Consider the following 12,912-nt stretch of genomic DNA (forward strand, 5'->3'; position numbering starts at 1 on the left):
AGTGTCTTTTCTACGAGATACGACCTGACGAATCTTCACTTCCCACATTCATCAATGATGTGTAGTGGCCCATAACCATGTTCCTTGTTCTTCGGACTAACCCCTGCATACCAGCAACACCCCAAACCTGCAATCACACCAGTCCATCACAATTTGACCTTTGTGATACTATCAGGTCCTTAAAGGGATTTACCAGGTTTGATGGTTATCCTATCTATAAGATAAGAATCTGCCAGTAGCTCAGTCCTAGACATATGTCATGATAACCAGCATTGATCCTGTAGTGATTTGCACTGGATTGTATTTCTTTATATGGTGATTACAGGGAGTCATAACTTCATGTGTCTAGGGATGTAATAACTATTGACTCTGTAATTACAAGTTCATTACTTCTTATTATAATTGCTTTATTATATTATATATATAAAAATAAAATAATTACCTTAACAAGGGCAGGTCATTGCCAGCATTTTTCATGGTGTAGTTATAACTGCAGTACCATTTCTTACCACCAGTGGCAGCAAAGTATTCCTATATTTTATACAAAGTCATATACCGGTATATATTATACAAGCTGTTAGATGCTTGGCAGGGGGTCTGGCTACGGTAATCTCGCTGTCCAAGGGATTTGTGGAATAGAATTAGCTTCCACCAAAAAGGATGACCCCCATTTCAGTAACATTCACATGACTGTGCATTGTGTTACCTGCACATCTCCGTACATCCTATAATCAGACCTTCTTGATTCCTATTTGTCCAGAATTAGTAAAATATAGAGAAGTTCTTGCAGAAATGGCACCAAACGTGTTTACAAGTTACATAGAGTTACAAGTTGACGCAAAGTTAGCTTTGAATGAATTGACGTTGGCTGCAGTACAATGTATGCACAAGGCAGGTTACACGTGTGTTGATACGTGTATGAAGAGCAGCAGGTCATGCATGTAGCGGATGGGAAGAGGATCAGTTTGCTCATAGATATGTGAAGCTGTATGTATAGAGATGTGCAAGTGTATGTATGGGGTGAGGAACACTGAGTGTATGGAGATGTGCAGGTGTATTTGTTGGGTAGAGTGTAGCAATTCATGGAAGCAAGCATGGGGTGACGAGCAGAACTCTATATGCATGGGGGAAGAGGGTGCATGTATGAGGTGAGGAGCAGTGCCATCTGTGTGTGTGTGTATGAGGTGAGGAGCAGTGCTATCTGTGTGTGTGTGTATGAGGTGAGGAGCAGTGCTATCTGTGTGTGTGTGTATGAGGTGAGAAGCAGTGCTATCTGTGTGTGTGTGTATGAGGTGAGGAGCAGTGCTATCTGTGTGTGTGTGTGTATGAGGTGAGGAGCAGTGCTATCTGTGTGTGTGTGTGTGTGTGTGTGTATGAGGTGAGGAGCAGTGCTATCTGTGTGTGTGTGTATGAGGTGAGGAGCAGTGCTATTTGTGTGTGTGTGTGTATGAGGTGAGGAGCAGTGCTATCTGTGTATGAGGAGAGGAGCAGTGCCATCTGTGTATGAGGAGATGAGCAGTGCTATCTGTGTATGAGGTGAGGAGCAGTGCTATCTGTGTATGAGGTGAGGAGCAGTGCTATCTGTGTATGAGGTGAGGAGCAGTGCTATCTGTGTATGAGGTGAGGAGCAGTGCTATCTGTGTATGAGGTGAGGAGCAGTGCTATCTGTGCATGAGGTGAGGAGCAGTGCTGTGTGTGTGTGTGAGGAGCAGTGCTATCTGTGTGTGTGTGTGAGGTGAGGAGCAGTGCTATCTGTGTGTGTGTGTGTGTGAGGAGCAGTGCTATCTGTGTGTGTGTGTGAGGAGCAGTGCTATCTGTGTGTGTGAGGTGAGGAGCAGTGCTATCTGTGTGTGTGTGTGTGTGTGTGTGTGTGTGAGGAGCAGTGCTATCTGTGTGTGTGTGTGTGAGGAGCAGTGCTATCTGTGTGTGTGTGTGTGTGTGAGGAGCAGTGCTATCTGTGTGTGTGTGTGTGTGTGAGGAGCAGTGCTATCTGTGTGTGTGTGTGTGTGTGTGTGTGTGTGAGGAGCAGTGCTATCTGTGTGTGTGTGTGTGTGTGTGTGTGAGGAGCAGTGCTATCTGTGTGTGTGTGTGTGTGTGAGGAGCAGTGCTATCTGTGTGTGTGTGTGAGGTGAGGAGCAGTGCTATCTGTGTGTGTGTGTGTGAGGTGAGGAGCAGTGCTATCTGTGTGTGTGTGTGTGTGTGAGGAGCAGTGCTATCTGTGTGTGTGTGTGAGGTGAGGAGCAGTGCTATCTGTGTGTGTGTGTGTGTGTGAGGAGCAGTGCTATCTGTGTGTGTGTGTGTGAGGTGAGGAGCAGTGCTATCTGTGTGTGTGTGTGTGTGTGAGGTGAGGAGCAGTGCTATCTGTGTGTGTGTGAGGTGAGGAGCAGTGCTATCTGTGTGTGTGTGTGTGGTGAGGAGCAGTGTTATCTGTGTGTGTGTGTGTATGTATGTGTGTGAGGTGAGGAGCAGTGCTATCTGTGTGTGTGTGTGAGGTGAGGAGCAGTGCTATCTGTGTGTGTGTGTGAGGTGAGGAGCAGTGCTATCTGTGTGTGTGTGTGTGTGTGAGGTGAGGAGCAGTGCTATCTGTGTGTGTGTGTGTGTGTATGAGGTGAGGAGCAGTGCTATCTGTGTGTGTGTGTGTGTGTGTATATGAGGTGAGGAGCAGTGCTATCTGTGTGTGTGTGTGTGAGGTGAGGAGCAGTGCTATCTGTGTGTGTGTGTGTGTGTGTGTGTGTGTGTGTGTGTGTGTATGAGGTGAGGAGCAGTGCTATCTGTGTGTGTGTGTGTGTGTGTGTGTATGTGTGTGTGTGTGTGTATATGTATGTATGTGTATGAGGTGAGGAGCAGTGCTATCACTCTCTGTGCCATCTCCCTCTCTGTCAGGTGAGCTGCTGCGGCTCACGCGCCTGCTGTGTGTGGATGTGACCAGGGAGTGAATGAGCCCGCGCTCTCCGCTCCTCCCTCTCCTTCTCCTTTTGCCGCTGTTGCTGGGCGGGTGGTCGCGCAGGCGCAGAGTCTCCTCCCCTTGCGGGCGCGCTCCTGTCACCGCTGCGCGCTCCCGCTGTCCGTGCACGTCGTGTCCCCGCGGAGCGCTCTCTGCAGGCGGCTGACGGTGAGAGACGGGAGCGAGCCGCCGTACACCGGGTCACCGAGCGCCGCCGCACTGCCGGGCAGGGTCCTGCTCCCGGGGGGGATGAGCGAGGCAGCGGGAGAATGAGAAGAAGACATCTCCGGGGGACATAGATGTGACACAGGAGAGACACTGACCGGAGGCTGCACCCACTGACTGCAACACCAGCTGCTGACATGTATGTACCGGGGGTGCATGTGTCATGTGTGCTGCATGTATGTATCGGGGATGCATGTGTCATGTGTGCTGCATGTATGTATCAGGGATGCATGTGTCATGTGTGCTGCATGTATGTATCAGGGGTGCATGTGTCATGTGTGCTGCATGTATGTATCAGGGATGCATGTGTCATGTGTGCTGCATTTATGTATCAGGGATGCATGTGTCATGTGTGCTGCATGTATGTATCAGGGATGCATGTGTCATGTGTGCTGCATGTATGTATCAGGGATGCATGTGTCATGTGTGCTGCATGTATGTATCAGGGATGCATGTGTCATGTGTGCTGCATGTATGTATCAGGGATGCATGTGTCATGTGTGCTGCATGTATGTATCAGGGATGCATGTGTCATGTGTGCTGCATGTATGTATCAGGGATGCATGTGTCATGTGTGCTGCATGTATGTATCAGGGATGCATGTGTCATGTGTGCTGCATGTATGTATCAGGGATGCATGTGTCATGTGTGCTGCATGTATGTATCAGGGATGCATGTGTCATGTGTGCTGCATGTATGTATCAGGGATGCATGTGTCATGTGTGCTGCATGAATGTGTCGGGTATGCATGTGTCATGTGTGCTGCATGTATGTGCTGGGTATGCATGTGTCATGTGTGCTGCATGTATGTGCTGGGTATGCATGTGTCATGTGTGCTGCATGTATGTGCAGGGTATGCATGTGATATGTGTGCTGCATGTATGTGCCGGGAGTGCATGTGATATGTGTGCTGCATGTATGTGCCGGGAGTGCATGTGATATGTGTGCTGCATGTATGTGCCGGGTATGCATGTGATATGTGTGCTGCATGTATGTGCCGGGTATGCATGTGATATGTGTGCTGCATGTATGTGCCGGGTATGCATGTGATATGTGTGCTGCATGTATGTGCCGGGTATGCATGTGATATGTGTGCTGCATGTATGTGCCGGGTCTGCACCGCACTGTATATATTGCATGTATGTATATGTGTGTGTATGAGCCCCTGCTGGTGTCAAATATTCAGGTTTGTAGATTATTTTTCTCTTCAACCATCCACTGGCTGTCAGCTGACATGTATGTATGTATGTATGTATGTATGCAGTCACTTATCTTTATTTCTGTGTGCCATATACATCTGATGTGCAGTATACACCAATCTTCCTACATACATTATAGCCTTTATCATTCCATGTATTATCCTGCTGACATGTCTGTGTGTATGTATGATCAGTCTGATGTGTGAAATGTGTGTGTATGATCTTGTCATCCCCTCTATGTATGGTTCTGCAGACATGTCTGTATGTTTCCATCCTGCTGAGATGTCTGTGTATATGTAGGGTCCTGGTGACACGTCTGTGTATATGTAGGGTCCTGGTGACACGTTTGTGTATATGTAGGGTCCTGGTGACACGTCTGTGTATATGTATGGTCCTGGTGACACGTCTGTGTATATGTATGGTCCTGGTGACACGTCTGTGTATATGTATGGTCCTGGTGACACGTCTGTGTATATGTATGGTCCTGGTGACACGTCTGTGTATATGTATGTCCTGGTGACACGTCTGTGTATATGTATGGTCCTGGTGACACGTCTGTGTATATGTATGGTCCTGGTGACATGTCTGTGTGTGAGGTTTCCTCCATGGCCACATTGGATCCTGCGGATATCCATGTATGTGTAAACTGGATCATACATACATACATACATACATACATACATACATATACACAGGCATCATATGCCAATGCCCGCTGGCTGGTCTATGAGTTTGTATGGTCTTGCTGACCTGTGACCATATATGTATGTATGTGTGTGTATGATCCTGCTGATATGTCTATGTGTAATCTACATAAAAGCCTAATGACAAAGGACGACACAGACCTGTCTATAGCTATAGGATCATACATAGACCTGTCTATAGCTATAGGATCATACATAGACCTGTCTATAGCTATGGGATCATACATAGACCTGTCTATAGCTATAGGATCATACATAGACCTGTCTATAGCTATAGGATCATATATAGACCTGTCTATAGCTATAGGATCATACATAGACCTGTCTATAGCTATAGGATCATACATAGACCTGTCTATAGCTATAGGATCATACATAGACCTGTCTATAGCTATAGGATCATACACAGACCTGTCTATAGCTATAGGATCATACACAGACCTGTATATAGCTATAGGATCATACATAGACCTGTCTATAGCTATAGGATCATACATAGACCTGCCTATAGCTATAGGATCATACATAGACCTGTCTATAGCTATAGGATCATACATAGACCTGTCTATAGCTATAGGATCATACATAGACCTGTCTATAGCTATAGGATCATACATAGACCTGTCTATAGCTATAGGATCATACATAGACCTGTCTATAGCTATAGGATCATACATAGACCTGTCTATAGCTATAGGATCATACATAGACCTGTCTATAGCTATAGGATCATACATAGACCTGTCTATAGCTATAGGATCATACATAGACCTGTCTATAGCTATGGGATCATACATAGACCTGTCTATAGCTATGGGATCATACATAGACCTGTCTATAGCTATGGGATCATACATAGACCTGTCTATAGCTATAGGATCACACATAGACCTGTCTATAGCTATAGGATCACACATAGACCTGTCTATAGCTATAGGATCATACATAGGACATTACATATACTTGTCAAAAGGACTATACAAACACATGTATGATCCTGAGGATGTGGCTATGTGTATGGTCCTGCCGCCATGTCTGTGTATGTGTATGGTCCTCTTGATGTGCATGTTGCTCTTGTATATTGGTATAGATTTTATAATAATCTTTACATAGGGCCATCAAATTCCACTGCTTTACATATTTTGGGAAACATATACAAATAAAATCGGTAATGACAGTCATATGGAACAATAGGAATGAGTGCGAGGGGGTGACACAAGAGCTTACAGTCTATGAGGGGGTGACACAAGAGCTTACAGTCTTTGAGGATGAGGGGGTGACACAAGAGCTTACAGTCTATGAGGATGAAGGGGTGACACAAGAGCTTACAGTCTATGAGGATGAGGGGTGACACAAGAGCTTACAGTCTATGAGGATGAGGGGGTGACACAAGAGCTTACAGTCTTTGAGGATGAGGAGGTGACACAAGAGCTTACAGTCTATGAGGATGAGGGGCTGACACAAGAGCTTACAGTCTGAGGATGAAGGGGTGACACAAGAGCTTACAGTCTGAGAATGAAGGGGTGACACAAGAGCTTACAGTCTATGAGGAGGAGGGGGACACAAGGGCTTACAGTCTATGAGGATGAGGGGGTGACACAAGAGCTTACAGTCTATGAGGATGAAGGGGTGACACAAGAGCTTACAGTCTATGAGGATGAGGGGGTGACACAAGAGCTTACAGTCTATGAGGATGAGGAGGTGACACAAGAGCTTACAGTCTATGAGGATGAGGGGCTGACACAAGAGCTTACAGTCTATGAGGATGAGGGGCTGACACAAGAGCTTACAGTCTATGAGGATGAGGGGGTGACACAAGAGCTTACAGTCTATGAGGATGAAGGGGTGACACAAGAGCTTACAGTCTATGAGGATGAGGGGGTTACACAAGAGCTTACAGTCTATGAGGACGTGGGGGTGACACAAGAGCTTACAATCTATGAGGATGAGGGGGTGACACAAGAGCTTACAGTCTATGAGGATGACACAAGAGGTATAAGGGCTGGTATAATGGTCCAGCCATATAGAATAAACTGTATTTTGGGCACTTCTTATGCCCCCTCCACCTTATACATGTACCCTGTATCTGGTATGTGCCCAGGACCCTCCAGGTCGTGTCAGTGTTTTCTCCTGCCCCAATCATTTGCCCCTTTGATATCTTGAATCTCTGATTTGTGGGGACTGAGCGGTAGGAGCCCAACATAGGCCTACAGTGTATCTGTCCATGTATGTCACAGGAGAAGACCCTTCCCCTGCATCCTTCTTTGATAAGTTCTTTGCTGCTTTCCTGACCTCTGCTTCCTGTCAGTGACCTGAGACATTCTTGTTTACATCCAGCTTCTAAGCTGAGGGTTTGTGTCAGTTGGATCCAGTCATTAGTGTTGCGGATATCTCCAGCTTTTGCAACAGTGTATCAGTCTGCGCTTCCCCATAGATCTATTTGTAACCCTATCATATGTGTTATGTGTCAGTAGCATGTGCACAGTGTCCCATGTGCTCCAGAGGCGTCCTGCAATTACTGATGACGGGTTCTCTTTAAATATTTAACGGCTGTCGGTGAGGCATTCCCCTGGCATGGGCACGTGTGTTGTGTGGGTATGGAGTCAGTGTGTGGATGTGATGTGGCAGGGAATCTCGGCAGAGCGAGCGTGTCACGGGTGAGTGTGTCACTCAGGAATGTGCTGTGCGCACCGCTTACACCCCGACCTTTCATGTATAAAATAATCGTATCCCATGACACCTCTATAAAAGGAACCCGTGACATTACAGTGTGTGCCCCATCCGTAAATCAGTCGTCTTCTTCCATCAGGTTTTCAGAATTTTGGATACTCAGTATTGTCTGGTTCTGGGAAAGCTGGGTGACAATTCCTAGTTATCTCTGAGCTTTCCTATTCTACTGAATTGCTAGTTATTTGCCAGTCACACAAATCTTAGTTGCTTTCAATGTAGATTTTGCTATTCAAGAGCTTGGGAAAGCCCCACCAAAGACTGAAGGAACGATGACCCTCGCCCAGAGAACAAAAGGGCCCCGAAGGGTCGCAGCTTTAGAGAGCTGTGTGATTATACCTTTTGTGCAGGACTGTGTTTTTATATTCCAGGATTGCTTTTTCTCCAAGTGCACACAGGGTGTGTCCTCACACTGCTGTGCTCTGAGCTCTCTGCAGTCAGTGCTAGGAGAGATGCGCAATCAGACCACTGTGTATGTTAGTAGCAGCAGGACTGTGAAATATGGATTTATGTTCAAGGATTGTATCTTCTAAAAGTGCACTGGGGGCTTGTCCTCACACTGCTGTTCTCTATGTGACAGAGGAGAGGCAATAGAGCTTTTCAATGTGGAGAGCAAAGAGCACAGCAGTGTGAGGACCCGCCTCCAGTGCACTTGGAGAAGCTACAATCCTGCAATATAAATCCATATTTCACAGTCTGGCAGCTACTAACATCATGCACAAAAGTTTGATTACATATCACTCCAGGGACAATGGGGCATATTTGCTTACCCATCCTGACATGTTCCGCGAAAGTGTCTTGTCCGTGTATAATGCACTCTGCCACAATTCAATAAGATCGTGCGCCCGATATCCTGCATGTGCCGCTCCCCGCTCAGGTCCGCCGGAGTTCACCTTCTTCCTGGTGCATGTAAGTGCATTGTCTTGCAGCACAATTTGAATATTAAATCTCGCGCTCAGTCCAAATCGGTCCCGCCGGCCCGACCCCCGCATGAAAGCAGCACAGCTGCGCCACAATTTGATCGCGTGCGACACAATCCACATTTAAATACCTGTCACAGCCGCGCAAATCCTGAAAACATTGGAAAATCCGATGAAAGTGCGATCCGCGGACCCTTAGTAAATAAGCCCCAATATGTAACGCTGGCTGCTCTGCTGCATGGTCATTCCTGCTGACAGTTTCCCTTTAATCTTCAGTTACTGTAGCTGCATTTGAGGTGCATCCTATCTTACCCTATAGGGCAGTGATGGCGAACCTTTTAGAGGTCGAGTGCCCAAACTGCAACCCAAAATCTGCATATATTTTTTGTAAAGTGCCAATACAGCAATTCAAGCAGTAACTTATTGCAATCTTCTTGCTCCGTGCTATACCACAGCTTTCAATGGGCCTGAGGGCACCAATATCTTTGTCAGAACTAGAGGAAATTTGGATTGTCACTGGAGCTTCCATGGACAGCCCCCTGGTCAGGAAGATTCAGGGGTCGCACACAAGGAGCTCCTATGAACATGAACCTGTCCACACCTCCTCTCTCTTCCTGCAGTCTTAGGTAGACATGGATGCTGCACATTAAAATAATGCTTAGCATGGCAAGTCCTAGGACTGCAGGAGTTTCCCTGTCTGGCAAACTCTGCCATGGGGCAACAGCCTGAGTGCCACCTCTGGCACCCGTGCCATAGGTTCGCCACCACTGCTATAGTTGGTGCAGTTTCACCCACAGGAAGTGCTCAATATATAATAATGGGAGGTGGACTTGATCTTTGATAGGGCAGTGTGTGGGAGAGGTCATATACGAGGGGTTCACATGCTCCTCCCTCCATCCAGTGGGTTGTCTATAGAAGTCGGGGTTCTTCTATTTTCCTTCTTGCGTTGCGTTCTCTCTCCGCCATAGACGTGATGCACGCAGTTTCGGCTGCTGCTATTCATTAAATGCTCCCCATTGTGTAAACTTTCATTATCTCAGCCCTTCTCTGTATTACAACAGACCTGAATCCTCTGCACATTCGGGAGGCAAAGCATTTAACTTCTATCCTCCTATAGTGATATAGTAGAGCCAGGACATTAGACTCGGCTACATCTACTATACTATGATTTACTGACTTTGACAAACCCAACCTGCTACATGACCATCACAGCTCTGCTACTTCTGTCTGGTTAGGCTCTGAGATTGGGGTTTAGCTGCAGTCCTGTGTAATACTAATATGTTTTACCCCAGTGATCCCTATGGTATCTTTACGTTTTACTGCTGCTTAAGTGATCCCAGCTCAGCTACATCTAACTTGTGATCCTCTACCACGCCGCGGAATAGGATAGCGCTATATTATAACTCTGCTGCCTCTAACAAACCCAACTCTGCTACTTCTGACAGTGACATTGGGTTTAGCCGCAGTCATATGTAACACCTTGATGTGCTGCTAAATTTGACAAACTGAGCTCTGCTACATCTGATGGATCCTTCACCTAGTTTACTAGGTGCTATGTAATAGAAAGCTTTGTTATCCGACATGACAAACAGAACTCAGTGACTCTGGAGACCCCTATAGCTCTGCCTAACATACCCGGCACTGCTACATCTGACATGTCATGCTCTGCTGCCTATGACAAACTCAGCCCTGTCAGATCTGACAGCCCCTCCTCTGATATTGGTCCTGTCTGCGGTGCTATGTAACCCATTGCATTGAATGCTCTGTGACAAACCTAGCTCTGCTGCATCTCTTAAACCTTAACCATCATAAAGGTCATACCTGCCGTCCTATGTCATAACAAGGTATGTTATTCCCGATGACAAACATAGCTCTGCAACACCGGACGTTCCTAGTTTTTATGACACCTTAATCACACGCGCTGCAACCTCGGCTCTACTTACTCCCTATAAAACCACTAATAATGGGTTGTATCTAACACCTCGATACATTGTGCTTAATGAGAAGTATAACACTGCAGTAGATGACAAACTCAGCTCATCCTATGGTACCGTCTGCCTGTGACACCTCTGATATCGGCTTTGCCTGCAGTCCCATGTAATATTAAGCACTTCTGGCCCTGTGCAGGGTACCTGGACTTATGACAATCCATCACAGCCCTATCAAACACACCCAGCTCTGCTACATCTTCTCAGTGCAATCAATGGTTTGCAGTCTTGTTTGCAGTTCCTGCTTGTCCTGACCTTTTGCTACCTCTTCTGCGGCTGCAGCATCACCAGGAATAGTCGCATTTGTGATCCGGTGTCTGGGATGTGCGGATTATCCTCCCCCCCCTTTCTCCCGGGGGCTGACGGTCTGCTGCATTGCATCTGGGTGCAGCGTTGCATTCGCCAGGACAATTGATGATTTCTTTTTTGCATAATTTTGTGTTCTTGTTGCTCTGAGCCCCGGGATGTGATGAGGTTGTGTTGTACGGATAGTCATTGTCTGCCCCCCCCCCCCCCTTTTCATCCCCAGATTTTGCTGTGTACAGTATGTTGTGGAGGGATCTTTCGGTCACCCCGCCCCCTCCCTCTCCCCTCCCCTCCTGGACCTTCTCTCACTCCTCATTTCCTCATCTGCCTGTGTTTTTTTCCCTGTCTCCCTATGGCTAGGATGCCGGATCAAATCTCGGTGTCAGAGTTTATTTCCGAGACCACAGAGGATTACAATTCCCCCACCACGTCCAGCTTCACCACCAGACTGCAGAGCTGCAGGAACTCCATCACCGTGCTGGAGGAGGTAAGACATATAGATATACATCTGTGTGCATGTCTATAGGATGCCGGGTACTGGAGGAGGTCAGACATATAGATATACATCTGTGTACATGTCTATAGGATGCTGGGTACTGCAGGAGGTGAGATGTTTAGATATACGGTACATCTGTGTGCATGTCTATAGGATGCTGGGTACTGGAGGAGCTGAGACGTATAGATATACATCTGTATACATGTCTATAGGATGCTGGGTACTGCAGGAGGTGAGACTTATACATTTATACCTGTATACGTGGCTATAGGATGCTGGGTACTGCAGGAGGTGAGACATATACATATATACCTGTATACGTGGCTATAGGATGCGAGACAATATAGATATTTACCCATATACATGTCTATAGGATGCTAGGTACTGGAGGAGATGAGACATATAGATATATACCTGTATACTCATATTTAGGATGCGAGACATATAGATATATACCCACATACATATCTATAGGATACTGGGTACTGGAGGAGGTGAGAAATATACGTATATACCTGTATACATGTCTATAGGATGTTGGGGTACTGGAGGAGGTGAGACATATACATATATACCCGTATACATGGATTTAGGATGCTGGTGAGACATATATATCCATATACATGTCTATAGGATGCTGGGTATTGGAGGAGGTGAGACATGTAGATATATATCTGTATACATGTCTGTAGGATTCTTATATACTGGAAGAGGATTATGCTACTTCTACATGATGGGTACAGTATCCTTTTATGATGGAGATGGACCAGTACCTATATATCCCTATTCGATGGATGTTAATGTATTTGGTTTGGTGCCCATAGATCTTTGTGTAATGAGCCTGGAACCTATATACCTTTATATGATGTGTATGGAATCATATATATCTATGTGGTAATGGGTCTGGTACATATATAACTATGCAATGGGACCGGGAACTATATATCTGTATGTGATGGGTCTGGTACTGCATCTATGTGTTTGGTCTAGTACCTATAGATTGCTATGTGAAGAGTCTGGTATCTATGTTTGATAGGTCTGGGACCTATATATATTTACATGACTATCTGTATCCAGATATGTGATGGGTCTGGTACTTGTATATCTCTATCCAGCGGCTCAGGTACCTATATATCTATCTCTGTGTTTGTACTGACACCTACATATCACCATGTAATGCTTCTGATACCTATATATCTCTATGTGATTGGTCTGGTATCTATATATCTTTGTTTGATGGGTCTGGGACTTATATATGTTTACATATAAGTATATAGCACAAGTAGAATATCCCCATGGTCTCCAGATATGTTTATGGGGTGAATCTGGTAACTACATACAAGAGTTGGACATGATATGATATATAACTAAGATGATATCATTAATATGGAATAGCTCTGGCA

The 12,912-nt window shown here is 45.9% G+C and overlaps 1 protein-coding gene across 5 annotated transcripts in view; it reads left to right on the plus strand.

Moving 5' to 3' along the window:
- The window catches only part of ASAP1 (ArfGAP with SH3 domain, ankyrin repeat and PH domain 1), a 160,628-nt gene that overhangs the window by 39,016 nt on the left and 108,700 nt on the right, over positions 1-12,912 (plus strand). For 3 of the 5 annotated variants that reach the window (XM_072151179.1, XM_072151183.1, XM_072151180.1), the window contains exon 3: positions 11,374-11,500. In XM_072151179.1, the coding sequence (XP_072007280.1) occupies positions 11,374-11,500 (127 nt within the window). Of the gene's footprint in view, positions 1-3,014; positions 3,309-11,161; positions 11,182-11,373; positions 11,501-12,912 lie in introns of those variants that run through there. The other 2 variants (XM_072151182.1, XM_072151181.1) reach the window with 2 other exon arrangements.

Source organism: Engystomops pustulosus, chromosome 5 (assembly GCF_040894005.1).
Source record: "Engystomops pustulosus chromosome 5, aEngPut4.maternal, whole genome shotgun sequence".
NCBI classification, from domain to species: Eukaryota; Metazoa; Chordata; class Amphibia; order Anura; family Leptodactylidae; genus Engystomops; species Engystomops pustulosus.